This window comes from Limanda limanda, chromosome 3 (genome assembly GCF_963576545.1).
Source record: "Limanda limanda chromosome 3, fLimLim1.1, whole genome shotgun sequence".
Classification (NCBI taxonomy): domain Eukaryota; kingdom Metazoa; phylum Chordata; class Actinopteri; order Pleuronectiformes; family Pleuronectidae; genus Limanda; species Limanda limanda.
The window spans coordinates 18,385,798-18,413,514 of NC_083638.1; the positions used below are offsets into that span (position 1 = coordinate 18,385,798).

The 27,717-nt window shown below is 41.3% G+C and overlaps 1 protein-coding gene across 1 annotated transcript in view; it reads left to right on the plus strand.

Annotated features, from left to right (window-relative positions):
- itsn2b (intersectin 2b) overlaps window positions 1-24,665 on the plus strand; it is a 30,648-nt gene extending 5,983 nt beyond the window's left edge. The window contains exons 2-40 of the mRNA XM_061067724.1: window positions 738-813; window positions 2,547-2,639; window positions 2,806-2,869; window positions 2,998-3,185; window positions 3,379-3,639; window positions 4,078-4,180; window positions 4,341-4,489; window positions 5,260-5,323; window positions 5,912-6,049; window positions 6,165-6,250; window positions 6,833-7,095; window positions 7,225-7,374; window positions 7,502-7,642; window positions 7,799-7,886; window positions 8,358-8,497; window positions 9,470-9,630; window positions 9,784-10,601; window positions 10,693-10,814; window positions 10,918-11,193; window positions 11,323-11,519; window positions 14,044-14,099; window positions 14,504-14,670; window positions 14,761-14,791; window positions 14,922-15,043; window positions 15,282-15,378; window positions 15,496-15,690; window positions 18,705-18,826; window positions 18,974-19,080; window positions 19,212-19,395; window positions 19,483-19,581; window positions 19,700-19,783; window positions 19,888-19,971; window positions 20,094-20,156; window positions 20,579-20,728; window positions 20,910-21,028; window positions 21,126-21,208; window positions 21,294-21,377; window positions 22,116-22,289; window positions 22,528-24,665. Of these exons, the coding sequence (XP_060923707.1) occupies window positions 807-813; window positions 2,547-2,639; window positions 2,806-2,869; window positions 2,998-3,185; window positions 3,379-3,639; window positions 4,078-4,180; window positions 4,341-4,489; window positions 5,260-5,323; window positions 5,912-6,049; window positions 6,165-6,250; window positions 6,833-7,095; window positions 7,225-7,374; window positions 7,502-7,642; window positions 7,799-7,886; window positions 8,358-8,497; window positions 9,470-9,630; window positions 9,784-10,601; window positions 10,693-10,814; window positions 10,918-11,193; window positions 11,323-11,519; window positions 14,044-14,099; window positions 14,504-14,670; window positions 14,761-14,791; window positions 14,922-15,043; window positions 15,282-15,378; window positions 15,496-15,690; window positions 18,705-18,826; window positions 18,974-19,080; window positions 19,212-19,395; window positions 19,483-19,581; window positions 19,700-19,783; window positions 19,888-19,971; window positions 20,094-20,156; window positions 20,579-20,728; window positions 20,910-21,028; window positions 21,126-21,208; window positions 21,294-21,377; window positions 22,116-22,289; window positions 22,528-22,676 (5,679 nt within the window). The 5' untranslated portion in view covers window positions 738-806 and the 3' untranslated portion in view covers window positions 22,677-24,665. The remainder of the gene's footprint in view (window positions 1-737; window positions 814-2,546; window positions 2,640-2,805; window positions 2,870-2,997; window positions 3,186-3,378; window positions 3,640-4,077; window positions 4,181-4,340; window positions 4,490-5,259; window positions 5,324-5,911; window positions 6,050-6,164; window positions 6,251-6,832; window positions 7,096-7,224; window positions 7,375-7,501; window positions 7,643-7,798; window positions 7,887-8,357; window positions 8,498-9,469; window positions 9,631-9,783; window positions 10,602-10,692; window positions 10,815-10,917; window positions 11,194-11,322; window positions 11,520-14,043; window positions 14,100-14,503; window positions 14,671-14,760; window positions 14,792-14,921; window positions 15,044-15,281; window positions 15,379-15,495; window positions 15,691-18,704; window positions 18,827-18,973; window positions 19,081-19,211; window positions 19,396-19,482; window positions 19,582-19,699; window positions 19,784-19,887; window positions 19,972-20,093; window positions 20,157-20,578; window positions 20,729-20,909; window positions 21,029-21,125; window positions 21,209-21,293; window positions 21,378-22,115; window positions 22,290-22,527) is intronic.
- Window positions 24,666-27,717: the final 3,052 nt, after the last annotated feature.

Here is a 27,717-nt window from a genome sequence, read left to right on the forward strand (position 1 = left end):
TGACAACATAAAGTACTCAAACAAACATTTTCTTTAAGGTGACCCATTATAGATAATTGTTGGGGAATTTTTTTTGTCACAAATGATTACATTTCAAATCACAATGCTAATAGGATGTAAAACCCTCAGGTTCAGACGCACGGTGCATTATCGTCTTGATCTGCAGATGATCACTCAATGTGCCTCCTGTCTATGATAACCAGTTGATGATAGTGTTTACAATTTGCTGAAGGATAAAACATTTTGCAACTGCTGCAGAGAAAACTTGGGCAGCTGCATTAAAACTGATGTTTGCTAAACACTGAAACATTCTGTGCCTGCTGGAGCTTGAGACGAATCGAAACCAACGTAGTACTGAACAGACAAAATGACAGTTAGTGTGAATGTCCTCGTATGAAAATTTCAGCCGAGCCTTTGCAGTATGTGTTGCACTGATCTCTGGCCACTACAGAGCCAGTGTGGATGCTATTGGAACAAGTCCCAGAGGTTTAAAAGGTTTGGGACGTGGCCAGAGTGCTACTGACTGAAGAGAACAGGAAGAGCCCTGTTGGACTCTGCTGACTGACCACAATCTCCCCCCCTCTCTCACACACGCACACTCTCTCTCTCTCCCTCTCTCCAAGTCTCTCTTTCTGTCTCTTACTCTTTTTTTCCCCCCACCCTCTCTCAGTGCCAGCGCTGTCCTGTGTGAGCTGCAGTATTGACTGATGACTGCACTGTGACTGTGTGTTTTGCAGATGGCTGCGAGCAGTAGCTGAGATCGCCACCGGGAGTTCCCTCTCTGCCTGTCTCTGCCACCTGCAAAAATGAATGGTAAGACCACTGCAGTTTGTGTGTGTGTGTGTGTGTGTGTGTGTGTGTGTGTTAGGGATGCACGATATTAGGAAAACATAAGATAACGTTGTTGAATATCGCAATGATGATATGACTTGCGATATATAAACATAAACAGTCCCTGGCTACGGATGCAGGGACCACAGACAGCTCCACGTCCTGGAGAAGGCTCACAGCCCGGCCACAGGGCCACCAATTCAGGAGCTGACACCCAGGGAACATGGTTTTTCATAAATGTTTGGACCATGAAAAGTTGTTTATTTAATAGCTGCACTGTCAGTAAATTACTGCTCCTCTATGTGTTTCTGTTATCCGTGCTGTGCGCTGCGTCAAAAAAGTCAAACCGAGCGTGCCATCTCTTCAATCCCTCCATATATTGACTAAGTTTACAAAGTGTGTGTGTGTGTGGAAAAGAGCGAGCAGCTGATGAATACACGTGCTGTTCTTTAAAAAGATTTAACTCATTAGGTAAGTCTCGATCATTATGTGATGATCAGTGTTGATATTATGGGATCATTTCAAACAAATCAACATTTAAAGTTTATGTGTGTGTGCATTACTTTTCCCTTCTGGGATCGTAAATAAGCTTCAAAATATTTGGATATAATCAACCACTCATATTGATGGATCTGACCGTGCGTGTGTGGAGGGAGCTGTGTATTGTTTTAGACCCTAGAGATCTGCCAAAGCCAAAAGTGTGCCTGTCCGAGTGATAGTTTCCAGTTCTATGCATATTTGGCTACACTTGCATCTGCCTATATATTCACTGTTTTACTAATTATCTCTTATTGTGCGCATTAGTGAGGATTTAATCACTCACTCGCCATGGGCCCTCTCTTGGAATGCTTATTTTGAATGCAGTCTATGCTCGTGCGGTCTTTATGAAGTTGGTTCATTTATTTCCATATTTTGGCATCAGCTTTATTTATGGTATCAGGACAAAAGGGCTATTTGCTCTCATGCCCAAGAAAGCCCGGATGACAGGTACATAGAAAGGGATAACTCGAGTGATAAGAGAAACAAGAAACTGGTTCATAATGTTACTGTGGTGCGATAATGGTGCGTCGCCACAGTCCAGGTAATTAATAGGAAACAAGGGATGGAGTGAACTGACTATTTACTGTATCTGCTGATGTGACTAGTCAGCCTTGACTCTGTAAATAGTAGTTAATGTGTGAGCGTGTCCCGCTGTCCTGTCTGAACAAAGCACCACAGGCAGCACCATGTTTCATTATCACTTTGTCAATATCGGTGCTCTCCCATCTTTTAACCGTCATTAAAGCTGTGTGTGTGTGTGTCCCAGGTATTGGTCCTGTGGTTAAAGGCATAGCTCACCAAAAAAATTATTATCTACTCACCACTATGCAAATGGAGTATGGGGGGATGAAGTGTTTGAGTCCACAAAACACTTTTGGAGTTTCAGGGGTAAACAGTGTTGCAGCCAAATCCAATACAATTGAAGTAACTGGGGGATCACTCAAACACTTCCCCACCCCTCCATCGGCATAGTGGTGAAATAGATAATGAGTGAATTAAAATTTTGGGGTGAATTAGCCCTTTAAGCTGCTAGTCATAAAATTATTCTACATTCTTGTTTGTAAACTTGCTTCTTTGAGCAGATTGCCTTGGTATTAATACGATTTCAGTGGCTGTTTTTTCTACATCTGATGCTGTAGATTTATAAGTGCCTATGACTTCTATTTCCTCTCTAGGTGGTCCAAGCATATGGGCAGTCACTCCTGGGGAGAGGGACAAACACGATCAGAAGTTTGACACCCTCTCCCCAACAATGGGCTACGTCACAGGTACACACAGAAACACACGTATAGACTGTTGGTGCATCATGGCCACAGTTATTGCCCTGCCAGTTCATTTACATGAGACATCCCTTTTTAAACCAAAGAGATCCACTTATGCCACAAATATGAGTCATGTTAATACAGAACTTCTATTCTTTGTGCCTTCTTGTAGGGGAGCAGGCAAGGAAGTTTTTCCTCCAGTCAGGGCTACCTGCTTCAGTTTTGGCCGAGATATGGTGAGAAACACACACGGTTACACATTCACATTTTAAGAATGACGGATACTCTGGGATTATTCACTGAAATCTTTATTTGGATAGATTAACCCTGTTTTCTCACTCTCTGTATTCTTTCTGTCTGCCAGGTCTTTGGCTGATATGAACAAAGATGGAAAGATGGACAGGTTGGAGTTTTCCATCGCTATGAAGCTCGTAAAGCTAAAACTCCAGGGTACGCCGCTCCCCTCAGCACTGCCAATCATCATGAAGCAGCCCCCAATGCCTGTTCTCAGCCTCAATAACCCCTCCTCATCCATGACCAACCCTGCCTATGGTACAGTATTACAGAGTATATCTGAATAGTGGTAGATAAGAAGCCAAGCTTTTTTAAATGATATACAATGTGAAAATGAGTTACACAATTACGTCTCACTTTGGGATATTCAGTTGTTGATTGGGTAATGTCATGTGTGTAAATGCATATTGACCACTGTGTCATCCAATGCCTGTACCTGTGTGTGTCCTAGGTATTGGGTCGATGTCAAACATGTCCATGATGCCTGGGTCAAACCTTAGCATGTTAACCCCTTTCTCCTTGGCAACCCCTGGACTCTCACCTTTGACACCAATGACAGGCCTCACCACTTTGGGTCCTATGGCAACAGGCCTGAGCCCTCTCATAGCCTCCTCCAACACCAGACCCCTGTTGCCCTCCATGGGAAATGTCACAATGCCAAATGGCACCATGGGAATTCTCCATCCAATGCCAACTGGACCTTTGGCAACTGGTACACATGATTCTCATTTCTATCTCTCCATCTTTTTCCTCTCTGCTATTGTGTATCTGTTGCTACTCTGAAAGAAAAGTCATCAGGATCCTGTGCAGTATAATTGAATACATCCATCTGTCTTTTAAATATTACTTGCTTCATGCTTATTTTATGTTTCTACTGAAGAGGAATGTCCTGCTCTGATAATATATATTATATATGTTTACAGCAGAGTGCCAACAATGAAATATATTCACTATGACAAAGTTACCACAGGGAGTGCATGGCAATATAACTGAGCCTCTGCAGGGCTCCTTTACCTTCTCTGAAAACATGGAAAAACTATAAATGTTTGGAAGGAATATGTCATCATTGTGTTGGTGGTAGGTCCTAAAAATGTTGCAAAGTACTGTTTATTGTTGGTAATTGATACATGCTTGTGCTTTATGTTTATAGGTCTTCCTCAATCTCTCTCCAACTACTCCTCTCCACTAGGAATGTCTTCTTCTCCTGCTGGTATGAACAAGGCCTCATCATTGCTGGACCTTGGATCTAGCAGGTAAAACACACACACTTGTAAAGAAATTTGAAAGAGCTATGAATCCTTGACAGAAATCTGCATCTTGTTACAAATGTTAATCACTTTTTCAATGAACACAAACGCACAAAGACTTTCTTGTAGTTTGTTTTACTTTGTTTTTATTTTTATTTTGTCACAGTTTGTCCTTTAGCTCCGCTTCCTCATCCCCCTCTGTGATGTCACCCATGGTTGCTGGTCCCAGTGACTGGGCCGTGCCACATGCCTCTAGACTTAAATACAGACAGCAGTTCAACGGTCTGGATAAACAGATGACTGGACACCTCACTGGTACGGGTTGTGTGTGCACGCAGGTTGTATCTGTGGAGTGTGTATGTGCAGTGTATCTTACACAAAAACCAAACTATGCGTGAAATGCTGGCGTGGACGTTCAAGAACAGTTGCTGATTATTTCATAATGGAGGCCTCCCTCTTGGAAGTGTATACTGTGTCTACACCAGCTGCGGGTGTGTTCAGACACAGGGACAGTTTTTCAGCACACACAAGTATGTAGTTGGCTTTTTGTTCTCATACTGCAAGCCTCGCTGGACCTGTTCCCTCTTGCATTGTGTAACTTATGACGTTCACTATTGTCTAATGTGATTTGGCACATTATATGTGGTCCAGCACTTTAAATACGTGATATGAAAGACTATTTCTATTCGTTTTTTAAAGCTCTCAGCCAAAGGTCTTTGTAGATGATTGGATACAGCTCAATAGTCTTCAAAAAAGATGATCAAGAGCTGTCTGCTAAATTAACATAATGCTGACTGTTCAAGCTGCCACAGTCCCTCATTCATCATCTTTCCATTTAGTTTCCCACTTAACATTTAACCTTAGCATACAAAACAGTGTCAAAACATCTGGTAACCTGAACCAAGTTTGTGATGAAGACTGCTCTCTTGGTACACCTGCCACATTTTTACATTTAGTTAATTGGTACAAACCTCACCAGTGCTTACACACACCCTTGTCCTCTGCTTTAGTCTATGGCTTTACTCCTCACCACCCACACATCTGTGCTCTACATATGCTCTGACATTTGTCCCTTTTGTTGGCAGGTCAGCAGGTGAGAGGTGCCATGGCAACCACGATGCTGACTCAGACACAGCTGGCCTCCATCTGGTAAGTGTGGGCGTGTGTGTGTGTGTGCGTGCGTTTGTGAGTGTGTCTTATAAAGAAAAATATTTACAATTGAGTCAATTCTTATTATAAACTTTGAGGAAATAAAGTTTCTGTAAAGGAGAAGTCTTCATAGTGTAATATTTTTGATACAATTAAATCTTAATGGCATCATCTTAATCCATCAAAATGGATTAAGAATGAATCTGTAAAATCCACAGGTTCTAATGAAATAATCCGGTAATATAGTTCAAAGTTAACCTCTCTGTGATCAACAGAGAATATATGTTTGTTTTTATATAGTAAAGCTACATTTTGCTGCAGCTTATGATTTGTGCTCCTGACTACAGACTTGAGACCAGAATCCATAGGTAGTTTATAAGTAGAGGTTGGTTGTTAACATTAACTAAACCAGTGCACATCCAACATAACTGAGATGAAAACAACTGCTGACCACATTCCTAAATATACTGACAATCTTGGTTGTATTAAGGTGCTAAATATTCCCACTTATAAAGCCACTAATCTTAAAATACTGTCCTCACTTGTATGTAATTCAACAGTAAATATTTTTTTCTAACCTTTGTGCAGGACTTTAGCAGATGTGGATAAGGATGGCAAGCTGAAAGCTGAGGAGTTTATTCTGGCAATGCATCTAGTTGACATGGCAAAGACCGGCCTCCCACTGCCGCTCATTCTACCAAGTGAGCTGGTGCCCCCCTCACAGAGGTATGTGCATACATATTACTCAATTCAACAAGTGTGTTGAAATGACCTATTCAAAGTAACCATTTTGCATAATGTCAATTTTGTTTATTCAAGCAAGTCATTTGAACTGTTGCAGGGCGTTGAATGGATCAAGCTCTTCTCTCTATTCATCTCTGACTGAGGACTTCGACATCGAACCTCCACAGAAAGTCCAGAGCAACCGTCAGTACTCTTACGTCCACACTATCTCCATTACTAAGAACTAAGATATTGTGAGACTGAAATAAGATAATCACCACAGATCCCTCAGTATAATCAATGGCTATGGGTCATGGCTCTGTGGCTGAACCCTCTTTTTATTTTTGTACATAAACTTAATATGCACACATTGTTGTTAAATACACAGTAGCCAGTTTCAGCAGGCTTAACCACAACCAGTCGGGAGAAGATATTTAATTATATTTAGTAAAGGGTCACACTCTTTGTGGTTGGGTTTGTACACAGTCACAGCTTGATTTAAAGCACGTACTTGCTAATGTTGGGTTCATTGGTAAAAGCTATTTAGAAATCCCGAAGTCTCCCAAACAATAATAATTATATAAACCTGTATAATTATGGTAAGATAGAAAGATTGAGTTTGTACCGGTTTGATCCATGTTCTGTTTAAACCCTTCAACATACCTTTCAGCCATACAAAAGGAAATAAGTTATCTTTATTTTAAAATAATTTGTAAATTCTTGCTGAATTACACTTTAAAACAGAAATCACTGTCGCCCATAACACTTTATTACCTATCTACTCAGTGTCATTTGAGGATAGATTCAAAGCCAACCTGGAGCGAGGGAACGCAGAACTGGAGAAAAGACGACTGGCGTTGCAGGAAGCCGAGAGGAGGGAGCTTGAGCGGCGTGCTCAAAAGGAGAGAGTTGAGCGAGAAAAGAGAGAGCGGGAAGCCTGGGAGGTAGAGGAGAGGAGGCGCAAAGAAGAAGAGAAAAGGTTGGAGCGACAGAAGGAGCTCGAGAGGCAGAAAGAAGAAGAGCGACTGAGGGAGATAGAAAGAAAAGAGGTAAGGAATTGTTTAGATACTCTGTGTAAAAAGATTTGTACGAATATTTCCTCCTTCAATTGTAATATATTTGTACACACTACGCAAATATATTAACTTTAGCATCTTTTGTGACTATGCTCACTCTAGGCTGCACAGCGGGAGCTTGAGCGGCAGAGGAAGGAGGAGTGGGAGAGAAGGAAGAAAGGAGAGCTCCAGATAAAGAAGGAGCAGGAGCAGGATGATATCATCAGACTGAAAGCAAAGAAGAGGAGTCTGGAGATGGAGCTGGAGGCTGTGGTGAGTGGTGAAGAGATAATTTATCAACTCTCATAGACGTACTCTCTTTTGTCCTGATGTCCTATATTCTCTCCCATCATTGAATTTCTCTCATGTTCATCTGTCTTGCTGTCTCACTCTACCTCAGGGTAACAAGCATCGTCAGATCTCAGACCGGCTGCGTGACATTCATAATAAGAATAAGCTTCAGAGGACGGAGTTGGATCTCACCAATCAAAGGAAAGAGTCACGCCAACAGGACATTAACAGCATACACAAACAGCTAGAGGTGTGTGTGTTGTATTGTGGCAAAGTAGCCTTAACAGTTTTGTGTGTTTACGTGTGTTTGATCTTTGCTTTTTTGAGAAAATCTGTTTCTTACCCCAGATATTTTCCTCCAGTGACATATTTCTTGTTTCTTTTTGATGCTTTTCCTCTTGTTCAGGAGTTCCAGAGGAAGTTGTCCCAGCTGACTCCAGAGCAGAAGAGACTCAAAGAGAAACTCAATAACATGACTCTGAATAACCTGCCTGGTCAGTGCTGATAGATTAAAGTGAAAAGCTTAGCAACAACAGTACAAACACAGTAGTTACACACGTTTGTATGTATGTATGTATGTATGTATGTATAGAGAGAGAGAGAGAGAGAGAGAGAGAGAGAGAGAGAGAGAGAGAGAGAGAGAGAGAGAGAGAGAGAGAGAGAGAGAGAGAGAGAGAGAGAGAGAGAGAGAGAGAGAGAGAGAGAGAGAGAGAGAGAGAGAGAGAGAGAGAGAGAGAGAGAGAGAGAGAGAGAGAGAGAGAGAGAGAGAGAGAGAGAGAGAGAGAGAGAGAGAGAGAGAGAGAGAGAGAGAGAGAGAGAGAGAGAGAGAGAGAGAGAGAGAGAGAGAGAGAGAGAGAGAGAGAGAGAGAGAGAGAGAGAGAGAGAGAGAGAGAGAGAGAGAGAGAGAGAGAGAGAGAGAGAGAGAGAGATTCTGTCTTGTTTAACTGTATCACATCTGTTTGTAGTCTCATCCGTGGCCACCATGAAGGTGTGCGTTTCTGAGAAGAAAGGGACGTGTATGAAACTGCAAGATCATCTGCAAACTCTGGAGAAAGAGACTGCTGCCAAACTGACTGAGATGGAACATTATAATAAAGATATGCAGGTAGGAATTACTCACAAGCATAGAATAGTTTAACTGGCAGAACATGACATCATTTCTAACAACACGTCAAATAAAGCACTGACACCGAGCCTGTTTGAACCAAGGATGACGTGGAGCATGTGTGAAGGTATGCAGGTCTTTTAAACGCTCTCTGAATGTCTCAATATCTAAACTACGAGGAGTACATAAGCTGAACATGATGGTTTTTGTAATGTGAAGCTTTATTACAGAGCTGGTAGGTTAACATTTTTTCCTGAACTAAACTTATAACATCTTTGTGTGTGTCCTGTTTTATACTTACAGATTCTTGATTTGTTGTTTTTACCCATGATTGCTGCCTTGCCCTTAATGCCTATTTTCTCCTCTACAATCATCCCTCTCCCTCATAACTCTTTCTTTCCTTCGGATACTAATTTTATTCCTCTTTTATCTTTATCTTCTCTCCCTCTCGTCTGGACTTCTCTCCTTTCTTCTCCATTGGAAATGTCCTGCTCATCTTTATGCTGGAACCTGTTCCTCTCTTCCCTCTCACCTGTCTCATATCCCAACTCCCCAACTTTACAGTATGTTGGATCTGAGGACTCTATGCTTCAGGCTGTCTTCTGTCTGCTGGCCTGCCTTCGTAACCTCTTCTACCTACTAAAGGTTTCAGCTTTAGGTGTCTTTGTTGTTCTCAGTCTTTTCTATTGTTCTTTGACCTGCTCATATTTCTCAGATCAAACACAACTCTTTTCCGTGCTGTTGTGGCTTCTCAAGTTCTCTCTTATAATTTGAACTGTCTCTTTTTCTCCCTCTCTCTTACGTTGTCTCACTAAAATTAGCACATTTTTAGTTACCTCTGTGCTTTCCATGTGTTTGTCCATGCTTGTGTGTCTACCCTTCTGCCCATTATATCTGTCTGGTACACTCATTTGTAAATTCAGCCACATATCTTTCGCTAGTAAAACTTTGCAAATTTTCTGTTAATGTCAGGAACTGAGAGAAAGCCAGAGGAAGCAACAGGTGTCATTAGAGAAACTACGGAGCGTCAAAGAGGACAAACGACGTGAGCTGATTCGAAGGAAGGAGCAGGAAGAGGAGAGGAAACGACAGGAGGAGGAGAGGAGGCGGAGAGATGAGGAGGAAGCTCAAAGGTATTTTGCTTTAACACAGGTTTAGTTTGAGATTTTATAACTATCTTTAATTGCTTCAGAATCTCCACGAGAAACAAGTGTGAAAAAACGTACATTTCATCTTTCAATGTACAAATTTTGACAATATTGTCAATGTTTGCTTCCTACTCTCAGACGTATTAAGATGGAAAAGGAGCGTCAGTGGCAGGAGAAGCTGAAGATGGATGAAGAGGAGCGTCAGAGGAAACTCCAGGTGGAGAAGGAGGCCAAACAGAGGGAGGAGGAGGAGAGGGAGAGACAGGCGTTGATCAGAGCTGCAAAAGACCAGGCAGAGCGAGAGTTCAGAGCAAAAGAGGAGGCAGAGCGCAAGAAACGAGAGGAGGAGAGAAGGAAAAGAGAACATGAGGAGAGGAAGAAAAAAGAAGACGAGGAGCGTCAGAGGCAGGTGGAGAGACAGAGGCAGGAGGAGGAGAGGAGAAAGCTGGAGGAGGAAAGGAGAAAGCTAGAGGAAGAAAGGAGGAAACTGGAGGAAGAGCGAAAAAAAGAGGAGAAGAGAAGGAAAGATGAGGAGGAGCGGAAGAGGTTAGAGGCGGAAAGGAGAGAGGAGGAGCGCAGGAGGGAAAGGGAGGAGGAGGAGAGGAGGAGTAAGAGGGCGGCTGAGGCTGCTGTCCGAGATTCAGAGGATAGGAAAAAGCATGAGGAGGAGGAGAGAAAGAGGAGAGAGGAGGAGGACAGGCGAAAGAAGGATGAAGAGAGGAGAAGGCTGCAGCAGGAGCAGCAGGAGGAGGAGAAGAGGAGGCGTGAGGAGGAAAGAAAGAGGGGGGATGAGGAGAGGAGTAGAAAGAAGGAGGAAGAGGAAAGGAGGAAAGCCGAGGAGGAAAGAAAGAGGAAGGAGGAGGCATCTCGTCAGCAGCAGCAGCCGAGTGGAGTAGGGAAGCTGGATATTCAGGAGAAACTGACAAATCTGCTGAGAGGACTGGAGGAGAGGAAAGGTGAGACACACACAAGTTATAGAACTTATTTGTGGTCAAATGTAGTGTCTTCCTGTATTTAGTCACAAAACCACTTTTGATGTTGTTTCAGGTGGACAACCCAGGGCCACACATCACAGGAAATCAGCTGCTCTCACTTCCTTTAAAGCGCTTTACACGTTCACTGCTCGAAACAACGAAGAGCTCAGCTTCAATGCAGAGGATATCATTGAGGTTAGAATGAAAGTTATGTCCTTAAAACACATGTTAGAACTTTTCCCCTACCTCTTCCTCACTTTTTTCTCTTCTCTGAAACGTGTCTGTCTCCGCCTGTCAGGTTGATGAGACGACCGAGCGGGAGGAGGGTTGGCTGTATGGCAGCAAACTAGGGAAGATGGGTTGGTTCCCAGAGAGCTACGTCGAGAGAGGGACCCCTTCAAACGCTTCTAATAATACTGTTGCTTCTGCTGCTGCTGCTGCTGCTGTTCCAACTAAAGTGCCGCTCCAGTCACAGCTTTCCAATGTGCTTGAGGCTGCCAAAGCAGCAGGCACCAAGTCTGCCTTCACACCAACACACTCTCCAAACCTTGCACCCTTGGAGACACAAGGACAGGTGAGAGGTTTACAGAGAATATCCCACAGGAGCAGCTATGGTCATTTTATTACCATAATATGATTATTGTCTGCACACAATCACTTACAAATGTTCCCTGTGCTTTCTTTATTCCTATGCTTCTCTTAGCTGGTGGGAGGAAACCTGCTCGCCCAGGCCCTGTGTTCGTGGACAGCAAAGACGGACAACCATCTGAACTTCAACAAGGACGATGTCATTCAGGTGCTGGAGCAGCAGGAGAACTGGTGGCTGGGAGAGCTGAACGGGGAAAGGGGCTGGTTCCCGAAGACATACGTGACCCTGCTGGGAGAAGAGGAGAGTTCAGAGTAAGTCTGTTTCCCCATTTGTTCGCCACTTACTTGTTCAGGTCACAAAGCACCAGACTTTTCACTAAAAGTATTTCATTAGTTTCACTAATTTTTCAGTTAAATTGCAAGCCTTATCTATTTTGATAATTTCTTAGGGAATTGTATAGGATAATAGAGGAAAGCCTAAGCTTTCAAAGTAGTTTAGTGTAACTTGTGTGTGCCAAAATGTCTGAATCTCAGTCCTTTTTTTGATTCAATTTGTAATCTTACATAAACTAAGTACACATACATACCTGTGTTCTACTTTCCAAACCAACATACTGTTGTAGCTGTAGGGAATTGTCAAAAACAGCTCCAGTCACATGATTATGGGAATGTGTCTAGAGGTGTGGTAACAATTCGAGTGTCAGGTATTCATACCTCCAAAATAGTTTCTTCTCTACTGATTGATGAGGAATCTGCTGTGTCAAGACTGCCCCTACAGTATTTAAAACTAAAGAGCCACACACACACACACACACACACACACCAAAAACTTCCTTTCCAATGTATTTTATGAGATAATGTGTTCTTTACACTTTGGCAGTTTTACTAAAATTAGATTTGAAAATCGGCAAGATATTATCTTGCTTACAGATTTGCTAAATATTGTTATATATTAAATCGTAATCTCTTCATCAAGATTCGAATTGTATCACCAGATTCTTGCCAATACACAAGAGACACTGTGACCAGTAGTTGCACATTCTACCAGTGTTTTTCATCAGATAATGGTAAAATACAATATAATAATAGACTTTTGACTAAAATGACTAAAAACTACTCGTGTCTGTAGGTACACGGAATGAATTCAGCTGGTGTTATACCAAACTGGGAGGTGAAGGCAAAGCTGAGGCTAAACCCCCACTACTACATTTTAGTTTGAAAATGCATCCCAGTTGCTACGTTTATGCCTTAAATCAAACGCTACTGGCCCCTGACAAAAGATGAGATGTTTTCAAACAATGTCCCTCTCATTAGCTTACTGTTTGTCTCTCTTCTGTCATGATTTGACTGCCAGCAGTGAATCCAGAACATTAACACTTATGTCAGTAACAGTTTCACCTTATTGTCAATCCAATATATGAAATTCCTCATCTTGCTTTGCAGTTTTTTCTGTAATCAACCATCTAAATGAAGAGTAGAACATCTACTTCCTGTTAACACCGACATACACATGCCCATTGTACGAGACTGGTCATGTGGTTTGGGGTTTCATATTAGCGACATGGAGCTTCTTGTGTGGACGCAGATGGTTTTAGGTTTTAAACGTCATTTTAAAGCAAGGATGTGATAGTTTGGATGTAGCCTCAGGCTGGAGTCTGAAGGTAAAGCTCTTTAATTTAGTGAATCATGCACAGTCCAACCTTCAGCCCTGAGGTTTGAATATAGACCACATAAAAAATAGTTCACCAGATGAAAGGCTCAGATATCAGGAATAGGGTTGCAAAGGGGCGGAAACTTTCCGGAAACTTTCCATGGGAAGTTAAGCTCAGGAATTTGGGGAATTTTGAAAAAAAATAAAAATACGCAGATTAAACACTGAGCAATAGAAATATCATTCAAAACTCTATTTTAGAAATGTATGGAATGCAGCACCCGCTGCACTTTGAATTTCAACCCTGCACTGTGCATTCTTCCATCACATGCACAGATAATTCCCAGCAACCTGCACACTACAGCAGGGCTGTTGAGGCCTGCTGTAGTGTGCAGGACTAGTCAGGTAAGTTTCGATGATATTACTGGGGAAAATATATTAGCATGCTGATTAAGGATTGTTCATCTGTTCATCTAGCCTATTTCCATTGATTTATCAATTGTAAAATATTTTTACAGACGATTCCAATTGTTTGGCTAACTATTTATTTCTCTGGCATTGCATTAGTTTTTTTTTACAAACTTTTTTCTCATCTTATTCTACAGAACAATGCCACGTGCACTATCTCATGTGTGGAGACATTTCACCCCATCCAATGTAGAAGGAAAGGCTGTTTACATTTGCAAATACTGTGCAAAGACCTATGTTAAGAATGACACAAGGATGCAGAAGCGTATAGTCAAAGTTTCCTCAGGGATCAAATTAGCCTATGACCAAAACAAAATGTTTGTATTTATGTCTGTATATGACAAGGTAAATACAGTTAGTGTAAATTACCCACAACATTTCCAGTTTATTCCCGTTAATTCTCGTATATTCCCATATATTCCCGTATTTTCCTGTTAATTCCCAGGGAAAGTTTCCAACTTTGAAAATTCCTGGAATTTTGCAACCCTAATCAGGTAGCAGCTTTGAGATCAACCCCTGCTCTTTCAGAACTGAATAGAAGAAGTTATTCAGATATCTACTGAGCATGATTCTGTCAAAGTTGTAAAATCACATTCAATATGTACATGACCCAGGGAGAAAACCTGGACAAACTGATGTGTCCCTCAGACTCTCATGCTACTTCTCAGCCTTTTCTACTGCTGTCCAATGTTATGTTTTCTTTTTTTGTGTTTATAGCCTAAAGAGTTCCCCTCCTGATGCTTCAGATTCCAGTGACGGTCTGCAGCCTGAAGGTACACTAACACTTGTATTATCCTAATGCAACTTAGTTGATATTTACATTCATAATTTACATATATGTTACTCTAATACTGTGTGTTGCTGTTGCCTACCTTTACCTTATGATTTCCAGGTTATTGAAGGTGCGCACATTGCATTTTATACTAGTTACATACTTACTTACATCTTTATTTCCTATTGAAATACACAAATTAAATGTTTGTAATGAAATCCTTATTGTTAAGAGAAGGAAATTAGCCTTTTGTAGTCTATTCTCAAAAGAACGTACAGCCATAACCTCTTTATCTGTTTTGTAAACGTATGCGAGTTTGAAATCTTCATTCTCCTTAATTCCCAAGTCAAGCTTCTGTCTACAATATTTTTAAATCTTTTGCTCATGTGTTGTCTTCCTCTCCAGAATATTTGGCGTTGTACACCTATGAGTCTCCAGAGCGTGGCGATTTAACCTTTAAAGAAGGGGACATGATCTTGGTGAGCAAGAGAGACGGAGAGTGGTGGAGCGGCTCGATAGGCGACCGCATGGGAGTGTTCCCCAGCAACTATGTCAAACCCAAAGAGACAGATGTAAGAACTAATTGAACATACATGGGATAAGCTAATGTATAATGTGGTTCTGTTGAAGAAATAAAAGATTCATAATTTGTATAATTTCAGACATTGAGCATATCTGCAAAGAAGAAGCAAGGTAAACACAACATCTTTTTTTGATAATACATCTGCCTGTGACTCCAATACAAGAAGACAACTCTCCTTTTCACTTTTTTGCCGCAGTTTAAATGTAATACTTTACATTTATTGTTTGTGTGTGTGCACAGAGATTGGCCAAGTGATCAAGGCCCACCCCTCTACTAGCCCTGAGCAGCTAAATCTGGAAAACGGCCAGCTCGTCCTCGTCCTTGGAAAGAACACGAATGGCTGGTGGCTCGGAGAACTACAGGTCAGTGTTTGCTGCTGTTAACCTGTTTGTTTTGGTCTATAGTCCTGTGTAGGTGGTAACCACAGAGGGTCAGCCGCCAGCTGTGGCACCACATCAGCGCAGCAGCCAGAAGCTCTTTTATCATTGTTAGAGCAGTTGTTCCCAACCTTTTTGACTTGTGACCTTAATGAACTCAGCCAGTATCACTGCTTTCTGGTTAAAACCTCATTATCCACATTTGTGTGTTTCCTGACTCTAGGCCCGTGGTAAAAAGAGAGCGAAGGGCTGGTTCCCTTCTTCTAACATCAAAATATTGGGATCCAACAGTGGAAAGTCCACACCAGCTCCCCAGCCAGGTAACACACACGCACTTCTGAAAGTCTTGTAAAAGCCAGAGGGGAAGAGTCCACGCAATTTACAACTGCGATCTGGTGAAATAAGTTATGTGAGTAAAATCATTTCTCCTCCCTCAGTCTGTCAGGTGATTGCCATATATGACTACACTGCCGCCAACGGGGACGAAATGAGCTTCTCTAAAAGTCAACTGATCAACGTCATGGACAAGAGCAACCCTGATTGGTGGAAAGGAGAGATCAACGGGGTCACTGGCCTGTTCCCTACCAATTACGTTAAGATGACCACAGCAGACTGCGACCCCAGCCAGCAGTGTAAGAAAATCTCTTAAAATCGTATCATGACTGTAGATAGAAGGAAATGTGCGTGTTGGGCACGTTCTGCTTCCATGTGACTAATTCTTCTGTTCACCGATGCAATCCCCATCTGCCATCACTGATATTCTTTGTTCCATCCATCTCTTCATCTTTTTATTCCTTCTTCTCACTGACTATCTCACCTTTTTCCCTCCCTCTCACTTCCAAACCTGTATTTCTCCCGCTCTCCCTGTCTCTCCATTCTCCTCTTTCTCCTTCTAGGGTGGTAGAAAGTCCTCTACTCCTCCACCACCTCTTCTTCCTCTACTCCTCCTGACTTCAGAGAGACCCACTATTACACTCCTCTCTGAACGGGCAGTGTCTGGACTCCCTGTCGACTAACCTTTCCCACTGTGTGTGTGTGTGTGTGTGTGTGTGTGTGTGTGTGTGTGTGTGTGTGTGTGTGTGTGTGTGTGTGTGTGTGTGTGTGTGTGTGTGTGTGTGTGTGTGTGTGTGTGTGTGTGTGTGTGTGTGTGTGTGTGTGTGTGTGTGTGTGTGTGTGTGTGTGTGTGTGTGTGTGTGTGTGTTTATAAGAAGCTTAGAGAGTAAACTGGAAAGAAATGCAAACCAATCCTGAATGTGAATGAATCAGGACGTAACCAAGTTTCTTATGACTCTCAGTGCTTTTTTGTTTATCCAGTAATTTGTTAAAGCCTTGATGCCTTTTTAATCATGAACAGAGGGAAAGAAACAAAAATGTGTCTTAATTGGAGGAATAGTGGGTCTCTCTGTGGCTTCTCCCCCATCTTTCCTTTCATTCCCCCTTGTAATACACCTATTTTTCTCCCTCCTTCTCACTATTTGTTAAATGCCTTATTTCCATTCTAACTCTCTCCTCTCTCCTGGGGACTTAGCTGGCACAGAGCCTACTATTTTTCTCGGATAATTCCATATTCAGACAATTTTTGCTGTTACTTTCTGGGCCTTTCTCTCTCAGAGTTAGTACAAATAATGCACAAACCTTGAAGCCTCTTGTTAATTTGCCCAAGACTCCTCCATTTATTTCAAATGCTTGAAGTCATGATGTTTGCCCGCTATATTCATAAAATAAGTATGTTCAAATGAATATAATAAAACCAATTTTGATTTTGCTCAGGATAAAGTTAGAAACTTGAGTTGACAGTCTGCTAAAATGTTAGGTTAGATTTAGCATAAAAAATCCTTCCCTTTATTTGACCTGTTGCCTTTAACCATTTTGCAGTGGACCTTTTGATTTTATGCCTTGAAAACCAGTTCAACTTTATCTGGACAAAAAATGTAGTATTTTGTCTTCTATATTTAAAAGCCATAACTGGGTCAGCTGTCATTACCAATGGGGACAGAAGTAGTTTTGAAGTGAGACAACCACTGACAGACAAAAGCTTTGCCTCCTGCAGTGATATGAGAAACTGCTGCTGCACCTTATATTAGCTAAATGCTGCTTTGCTGTTATGACTGTTTTGTCTGTGCAGAAAGTGAATGCACCTTGAAAAATAATTATTATAGGATTTATTTCTTCAGGTCCTCAAGTAAACAATAATTATCTATGCAAGCGTCACATCTGTGGATCTGTTACTCAGTCTGATAAATACTGAGGTAAAACCGCATCAATCAAAGGAAAAAGTATAAATACACTCTGATGAACACTATAAGTCAAACCAAACTGCTGCTAATGTGTTTGCACTGTTGTCTTTAATTTTAATTCTGAAGTTTTATCAGACCTCACAGCAAAGGCTGTTAGCACAACTGACCTGAGGGCGTATACATGAAAGACATTTATGGTACAAGATGGTGAAACTATTTTTGAAGATGTGCCTATTAATATATTTTCTGATTCTGAAATAAAACATTACAAATAAAGACTTCTTTGGGATCATAGGAGATGTGCTCTATGTTATGTATTGGCTCAGCTGTGCGTGTGCGTGCGTGTGAGTTTATATTGTCAACACAATAAATGCGATTAAGATGAACAGATAAATGTGAGACTCAGGATCACATCCTTTTTTCTTCATTAAAATTCGTCTGTCGTAGGTTTCTTTTCATAAATTCAGACACTCCCTGATTCTTCAAGCAGCTTAGCTCTTTTTGGGCAGCTAAGTCTTAAATAATTACAACTCAGAAAATTGTAATTTTGTTTCTCCCCTCCTTTTCCTTTGCTTTATGAAATTATAAGTTCTATCCCTTTAATATCAGCTTAAATGTTTTGGTGTTGCAGCCTTAGATTTCTGACCTGGACATCATTGTTTGGTCTTGTTTTAGGGGCAGAAATGATAGAAAATACAAAATAAGAAAGGTAACGTGCACTGAATGGGTGAGAGAGAAAGAATGAAGACATCCCTCTTCCTGTTATGGTACAAACAGATTTGGTCCAGGAGACGTTTCTCTCTGACACCAGCAATTAGAAGATAACAGCACAGAAGGAGAAAGAGACAAACAGGAGAGACGGAGAGAAACCGACTTTGAGAAAGTCCGACAAGACTTTGAGACAATCACACAATTTAAAATATTCACAGACAGGTTCTGAGTCATAGCAATGACTTTACAGAACAGATTTCATTTTTTAAACCTCTGGGGCAAGAGAGACAGTGAGGGGGAAGGAGGAGAAGGGGAGGAAAGGGAAGGGTCAGTGAGCGAGAACCAGTCTGTTTCTACAGGACCCTCACAATGGTCTAATGGGCACCAGGTATCAGGTAAGGGTACGTGTGTTGTAGTGTGTGGTGATCTAGTGTTTCTTATTTATTTGTCCATTCTTGTTCTTCTTCTCCTCCCTTTTTTGTTGTCTTCCTCCTTTCTGAAAGTTCCAGGCATGGCACATGAGAAGGTGCAGTAAAAAGAGTTAAAAGCAGCTTTTGAGTGTGTGTGTGAGTTATCTGTGCCAGAGCCACCAGCAGGGGGCAGTAAATGCAGAGACATGTTGCTGTGGTGTAAACTGTGTAGTTTTGTTACAGTTAATACAACCATTCGCCCTCTTGTGTGTTTTTCCTCTCATGCAGGGTGTGCAGACCTGAACAGCCTGGACTCAATGAGCCCTCAGGAGAAGAAGAGACAGGGTTACATCCACGAGCTGATACAGACCGAGGAGAGATACGTGGAGGACTTGAATATAGTGCTGGAGGTGATGCCCCCACCCACACACTCACACACATGTCCCTCTGGGAAACTCATGTGTCGACCAAATCAAATTGTGTCAGGGGGTCTTCAAGTTCCCCTGATCTCATACCTGATGGTGTGTAAACAATCTATCATTTGTGTGTGTGTGTAGGTTTTCCAAAGGCCTATGTCAGAGTCAGGCCGGGTAAATGATGCAGAGATGTCCATGCTCTTTGTCAACTGGAAAGAACTGCTGGCCTGCAACACCAAACTTCTCAAGTCAGTATCTAATGAACAAAGAGGATGGGATCTAGAAGGAGCATTCATTCTGATATAATGTTAAATGCAATGTTTTTACCGTTGTGTACAAACATAGAGCTACATGTGTTTGCATATGCACATGTTTGCAGGGCTCTGCGTGTCCGTAAAAAGACGGGTGGGGACAACATGCCTGTGCAGATGATTGGTGATATACTGGCTGCGGAGCTGTCCCACATGCAGCCTTACATCCGTTTCTGCTCCTGCCAAATCAACGGAGCCACGCTGCTCCAGAATCGCACCGACAACGAGCCGGACTTCAAGACCTTCCTCAAGGTACGGAGGAGAGGAATTCACTTGCAGGTAGTGTTTTAGAAGTGTAACACTGACATTATTTTCACTTTTGTTTTTTATTCCCATCAGAAAATCGCCACAGACTACAGGTGTAAGGGAATGCCTCTGTCCAGCTTCCTGCTAAAACCCATGCAGAGGATCACACGTTACCCACTGCACATCAAAAATGTATGTCAACGTGGTCATGAGCGTGTTTGAACTACTTGTTAAGTGGTTCAATTATTGGACCTACTTTGTGTGATGAGGAAAAATAAAAGGTGTAATTAAATTCTTGTGTGTATTTTAGATCCTGGAGTGCACTGCAGAGGGCCATGCTGATCGAGATCCTCTGAGAGAGGCGCTGGAGCGAGCGGAGGAACTCTGTCAACAGGTTCATTTCTTCACTTAAACACTCAGTCATCACTTTATTCTGGATGAAAGATATTTTTCTGTTTAGTTAAATGATGTTTGATGCTGAATGTTGAACTTGACCAGGTGAACGAGGGCGTTCGAGAGCAGGAGAACTCTGACAGACTGGAATGGATTCAGACCCACGTACAATGTGATGGTGCTGCAGAGGTATTAAACCTTATTAACTCAACTAGAACTAGCTTGATTAACTTATATGTTTTTATAACCAAAAAGTTCTATAATGCCCAGTTGTAAAGATCATGTGAATTGTTTTTACTTTTTTCCCACAGAACCTGGTCTTTAACTCTCTTACCAACTGTTTAGGCCCCAGGAAGTTACTCCACAGTGGTAAGGTGAGTAACACTTATGTGTTTCTGAAACTATGGAAACACAGCCGGGGAACAACTCTGGTGGGTTTACCTATTCTAAAAGTATAATAAGTATAACAGCGATACAGGGAGATTAAATGCGAAACATTACAGGGTCAGATCCTGTAATGTTTCTGTCCTGGTTACATGTCATTAGCCTCAGACGACTTTCACAGAGGAGATGAGCCGAAACCAAAGAATCTGAGACAGTGATGACATGTCAGCGCTTAAATATTGTCATGATAAACTCAAACCATTTGCTTGCTTTGTCGAGTACAAATGCATTTTGATGCTGAACAGTTTATAATATTATGAGAGTCATCACTGAGGGGAGAGGATTTACAAAAGTAATGCTGTCCAGCTTGTGTTATTATGATGTTGATGAACTTTGTGTGATGTCTTTCTAGATGTTTAAGGCAAAGAGCAACAAGGAGCTGTGGTCTTTCCTCTTCAAAGACTTCCTGCTGCTGACGTATGCAGCGAAACAGTTCACCTCTTCTGGGCCCGATAAACTGTTCAGCAACAAGAACAATGCACAACTCAAGATGTACAAACCGGTAAGACACACACACACACACACACACACACACACACACACACACGCACACACACACACACGGTGGTAATGTGATCTGAGACTTCATATTTTCTTTATTCACATCTGTATAAAACATTTCCATGTTATGTGTGTTTATATATTTCCATGTAAGACGTTTTGTGTCTTTGTGTTTCCTGCAGCCTGTGCTGTTAAATGAAGTTCTGGTGAAGCTTCCTGATCCTTCCAGTGACGAGCCCATTTTCCACATCTCACACATTGATAGAGTCTACATCCTCAGGACTGACAACATCAATGAACGGTATATGCTTACACACACACATATATACTGTATATCTACACACACAGACAGATGATGTGTGTCTGTTGGTGTATTTACTCTGTGTTTGTGTTGTCAGGACGGCGTGGGTTCAGAAGATCAAGGCTGCGTCTGAAGAGTTTATTGAGACGGAAAAGAGAAAAAGGGAAAAAGCTTATCAAGGTTTGTGGAGACTTGCATAGTTTTATTGATGCCAACACATATGATGATATCTCAGAGTAATGTGTGTGTTTGTGCGTGTTTGCAGCTCGGTCTGTGAAGACAAGTGGAATTGGCAGACTCCTCGTGACCATCTTAGAAGCCACTGAGCTCAAGGCCGGAAAACCAAACGGTGAGCTTGAATAAACTGCTGTATTTAAAAACACACTGTTGGAATCCAGCGATCAATCCCGGCTGCTTTAATATCTAATGAAGTTAAATAAAGCCCCAAATTGTATTATTCTGTCATTGTATCACCTAAGTTGTGTGAGTCCTCTCTGTGTACTGAGTGCTGCAGTCATTCTTTTTTCCATAATGCAGATTTTATTTTATGCTATCATGCGTAATTTCTTCTTTGTTTATATATATTTTCTGTCTCGAGGTTATTTTCTTAACCTGTGTTGGTTTTTGGGGTTGTTTGTTTTATTGTTTTGTTTATTGGTTAACACAAAAACTGCCAATTACCTACTAAACTGATTTCCACTAAACTTGGTGGAGGGATGATGCCTGGGCCTGTGGAGGCCCCATAACATTTTGGTGCAGATAAAGATTAAGGGGTGGATCAATGATGTTTTTTAACTTTTCACTACTTTTTCAGGAAATAAGGCTAATATTTTGGTTATTTTCAGTGTTTAGGACTGTGTTTTATGACACATTAATTATATAGGGTAAGAACTGTCAGTCATGTGTAGGATTGTTGGGGCTTGATGGACGTATACATTCAACTGTTTTCTTTCCTCTTCTATTTGCTCCTCTTTGCTTTTGCTCTCCTCGTCATTCTTTCTTTTCCTCTCCTTCTTTCTCCAATTTCTTAACCTATTATCACAATCCTTCTCCCCGCCCCTCATCCTGTCTCCCGTCCCTCCTCCAGGTAAAAGTAACCCTTACTGTGAAGTGACCATGGGAGCTCAGATCTTCACGTCGAGGACGCTGACCGACACGCTGAACCCCAAGTGGAACTTCAACTGTCAGTTTCACATCAGAGATATTTACCAGGACGTCCTCTGCATCACCGTCTTTGAAAGAGACCAGTTTTCACCTGATGGTCAGTTACCTGCTATATGTTCTCCCAACTGCCAGATTAAATTGTAATAGACTTGTTAAAATTTCCAGAAAGGGCTAAATTTGACAAGTCTGTGTAGTTGTTATATCATAAGTGCATTTTTAAAAATATTTCTATAAATATATTTTTTACCCAATATTTATTCATTTTCATCTGAGCATTTTTGTCCAAATTCACTTCAAAACACACATGAATCTGGATTTTTCTTTTCCTGTACCAGTTTTCCTGGGTCGGACCGAGGTTCCCGTAGCAACCATTAAAAAGGAGTTGGAGAACAAGGGACCAGTGACGCGACGTCTTCTGCTGCACGAGGTTCCCACAGGGGAAGTGTGGGTCCGCCTCGACCTGCAGCTCTTCAGCGGCAAATAGTCGCATGTAGACTGAACTGAAATAAGAAACCATGTCTTCTATCAAGACATCCGAATGAGGAGAACATACCAAATAAGAAAAGCTGCTCTTTCTTTCCGGTTCCTGCATCGACCAACACACCCCTGAAAACTGTTTCACACAGAGGCCTTAATATTTGAATATCAACCAGCACTAATGATAATAATAATACCTCTTCTTATGTTGTCTGAATCTTCCAATCGGAATTAGAGCTGTATAATTATCGCTTAATGATGACGTCAGATGGAAAGGGAAGCTCAGTCAGTGCAGGAGTTTGCACCTTTATGATATTTACACATAAAAAGAACTAAAGCCTGTTTTCTCAGACAGCTGAGACAGGATGTCCTGAAGCTTGCTCTAGGTCCTCAACTGTAATGATTTAAAATATCAGAGGAAGTTAAAGAGCAATTAACAAAGCAATAAAACCATAAATATAAAGGTTCCTCGTCTCTACTCTAGAATCACCCAGCGAGATTTTAAATTTTTCAGTCACTGACACACAGTTTACCAATTTCGTTCAGTGGAAGTTAAAGTAGCTAGTGTTTCTCTTGACTTTCAGGATATGGGTTAGTCCAAGATGAACAGATTGTGACCGGCTTCCATGACAACACTTGTTATCATCACTGACTGTAAACTGTCTGGTCTCAGTGGCATTAAGGGCATCTTCACCAGCAGATGGCAGCATAGAAATACATTGGACAAAGTGACAATGAAGATTTTTGTCAGTGGCTCTGATCTGGAGTCAGTTTACCACTGTAGACAGAAGATCTCAGGATGTGTTGTTCTGGGATGAGTCACTGTAACCTTTTGTTTTTAGTGTGTGTTTGTGTGTGTGTGTGTGTGGTGTAAAAGCATAGAGATGCTTAACAAATGGCTAAGGGCTCTTGACATGCTGCAGCTTTTGGAGTTGATTTTTAACTTCAGGCCTTTTGTCATATTTGAACTAAAATCTTTTAATCTCACTGGGATGATCATCTCTTTTGGATAGATGTTTTTTTGTTTGCTTTTTCTTCAGCTAAGGCCAAGTTATTTATCCAAGTGTGTGTGTGTGTGTGTAAAGTAATCTAGATGGAAGGAGGAATAAAAAGCTGTAATGATTTTTTTTTCACCTCGAACTCCTCCACCTCTTCTTGCTTTACTTTTCTGTGTAGAGGCTTTTAAGGATGTCTGTGTTTTGAGGTGACACAGACTGGCGGATTATGTTTGTCAGCACTAATGAACAGTATTTGCTCTCTTGTATTTTCGCTCTTTACATTTTGACCCTGCTAGATTTACTCTCATCACCCTGCAGACACATCCAACATTAAGACCATACAAGGATATGATGTGTAGAAGCTGTATAATTATGTTTAAGGTTGACTTTTTTGGTGTCTTCTGCTTTCTCTCTTGCTCTTTGCATCCTGTTTATTTTCCCACTCTGAGCGCCCGCTGGTGCTCTGAATATTAACGAGAAAGTGTCGTATTTATTTCTTAATTTATGCATGTGTGACTTCCAAAGGTTCGGAGCAGCTCTGTGTGCTGTGTCATTTTGGACCAGTTGGAATCCACTGGGTTTGTTTGATCACGTTTGACAGCAGATATTAAAAATGTTCATCTGCGGTTGAGTTTTACTGTACGTAGACTAGGTCACTAGTCTTTGTCAACCCTGCTGTTTCCTGCTCTCATTCTGTTCATTTGTCTTATTCAATCAACAAATCTGTTTTTTAATCTTGAATTGATATTGATATTTTCTGTTTGAGGATAATGTGCAAAGAGACTAGTCTACCTTCTTAGTGTGTGTCGGGGTGTTCTAAGTTTGTCTTTGCTTTTTATTTTCCGCAGCCTTCTACATTGACTGCTGCTGTGCTAACTGAGTTTATGGCCTGTCGAACTCAGACTGGAGTCTGTTACCTGCTGTTTGTACTCACTTTGGCCTCTGTGGCACTCTCTCTATTCAGGGTTTCTTAAGTCAAATTAAAGGCATTAAAAGTGAACAAACTGTCGTATTGTTTTTGGCCGTCTGAAAAAAAAGATGATCTTTAACATTGTAAACTTTGAGCACACAACCGCCTTCTGCCGAAATTAGAGGGTGAACTTCAGGTTTGGTTTAATCGGTCAACCTGTGACACTTCACAATTTAAAAGCAACTCCTTTCAGAAACCATTTAACTGCTCTACTACTTACACATACAAAATGACGCCATGATCGTTATCAACGCCACCAGAAGATTGACCTGCTACTCACCTCTGCAAAGGAGTTTATAAAAGCTGCCTTGGATGACGATAGGTTTAATGTGTGACAGGTAAATGTTATGCAGGTGATTAAATATATTGTTAAGTAATGTATAGTAAATGTTTAGTTTAATTCATCATTAAACCAGACTCAACTTCAAGTTAGTCTTGAAGGAAATCTTGAAGTCAGTAAACATTTGTGGGATCTTATTTCCTTGTCCCTGATATCTTTCGTAGTCCAGCCACAGAGTCACAGGGTTGAGTGTGGGGCTGAGTGTGGAGCTGTCAGTGCGCACCAATAGGCCTCATTATGTCCTTCTTCATCCTCCACTGACTCTGGGTCCACAGGAGCAGCAGTCGTTATGTAAGCACACTGAGCGGCTCTGTGAGGACAGCAACACACACGGCTGCAGAACAGAGTCGACCACGTCAGCTGAAGGCAGCCTCCTGCAGCATAGTATAGTACAGATTCAGTACAGTAATATTAATGATGTAAACTGACGGTATCTCATTTTTTTGTACTTCATTTGAAAACAAATGTATCTCAAACATTGCTGAACCACTTTGGATTTTTTCTAGATCATGGCGACAAAATAAGCTTTCTCAGCTCCTCAGAGCTTTTTTCTGGGTCAGTCTTACCACTGTCTTCAGGGACATTTTCACCTGCAGCTCTAAGCACGGTGAAGCATTTAGAGGCCGAATATAGAGACATTTCATTCAGTAGGTGGTGGCGACCAAAAACACAGCAACAAGGAAAGCCTATTGGACTTGAGTTCAGCAGGTGGGCACAAACACAAATGCTACTCCATTACTGTTTGATGTGTAAATAAGCATCTTTAAAGGTGATCATATGTTAATAATAATAATAATGTTTTCCCCTGACTCCAATTGCCGATTTCAGGCAGCTTTTAATCCGTATACGCTCAGTGTGTCGAGTTAAAGTGTCAGTCATAAGACTAGATGGCACCTCAAACTAATATGTTTGCCTTTGTACACTATTGACAATACAAAAAAATACTGTTTCTCTTTAAATAATTCATCTGTGTATTATTTAATGAATTAATATACTGGAAAGGCAGAGGGGTGAGGTGAAGGGAGAGAGATGGGCAGAGAGAAAGCTAGTGAGAGGAAGTAGAAAATAAATGTGCATTACAGCAGAAGAAGAGAGTAGTTTGAAGGAAGAGAGAGAGAAAGAGAGAGAGAGAGAGAGAGAGAGAGAGAGAGAGAGAGAGAGAGAGAGAGAGAGAGAGAGAGAGAGAGATGTACAAGGAGTAAGAGTCTGAAAGACCCTCAGTTCTACTTGATTCAGTCATGGGAATGATTTGATTATCACCACATGAACAGCTGTCTTATGTAACACACACACACACATACACAATAACTAAAAATAATGAGGGGTCTGTGCTCTGGCCAAAAAACATACACGGATTAAAGTTGAGCTGTAGCAACAAGAGAGTAAAATACATTTCACATTAAAGAAAATCTACAGACGAGGTCAGATGAGGCTCTCTCTCTACATTTCTCTTTAACATGAACACGGTAACTAAAACAGAATTCAAATGTTTCTTCCAATTTACTCATTTAGTTGTTGACCAGGTTTATATTCAGGATAAGGAAATATTGTATATAAAATGTCCTCTGTTGTCATGAAGCCACAGAGCAGTACAGTATATAATTCCTATCAGTTGGTGCTTTATGTTTCTGATTTTGCTTTGAGTTTTCCTCCTTTCAGTATTGTTGAAGGTATTTTCGGGGGGGTTCAACACTACATGTTGATCACCCAACAGCATACACAGTGAGTAGTGGAGCATTTGGTAGCTGAGAAGACACATGTTTTCCCTTTTGGTATTTGTTGTGCACCAGAGTAGCCAATCCCACAGCTGTTTACAAGATTATTATCAATGCAACGTCCCTATCGGCTAAGTTGAAGCTCATTTTTATATGTTTTGTAGTTAAGTGATGATAATGCAATCTCCTCTAGCAATGTATCAGGGTTTATATGGAAAAACCTCTCCTGCATAGTAACCTCTAACTGCAGCTCTCAGTATACACTGAGAAGAACTATAAATACTATAAATACTTGAGTAACGTAAGTTCTTCAAAGGAGAAGGCTGGTCATACAATGAAGTGAGTTATGATTCCTGTGGAGCCAAAGCCTCTGTGCTATAGAGCTCCACTGTTGCTCAAACATTACTGAACATGTATCAGTGAACATGTGAGACATGTTTCAACCAAAAGACATTTTTTTCAAGGAACTTAAATGTTCCTGATTCACACTGTGCTCCAGAGACCAGGGGAGATTAAACAAGCTGACGTATGAACACAATGAGAGGACTGTACAACAACAATAATTATGCTAAACAGAGCAACACCACAACAACAGTTAACATGGAGGAGATTCAGATCGTGGGTTTATGTGTCACATGATGTTCTCCTGCAGCTCCATAAAGTCGATGCATTGAACATCATCTTTTATTTCGCAGAGATTTTAGGTAATAAAAAGATTTCCCTTGAACTTTAGATCGACCCTGGTCCCTACCGTGGGCAAACAAAGTTCCTGCAAAGGTTCCTAGTTCCTGTGAAAAGTTCCTGCAGCTTTAATTTTCTTTTAATCCATGCACTGCACACAAACTTTCATGCTGCTGTAAATGTGTCTTAATCCGCAGCTAAAAATAGTCCCCAACAGTTGCACTCTGTACTGAAGCTGGAGTTTAGCTGCTTGATGAAAAACTGGTGATATAGAGATTATCAAACCATTTCAACAAAGGAAAAATGATATGTTTTCCTCACTTCCAGACCAAAGCAAACACAGA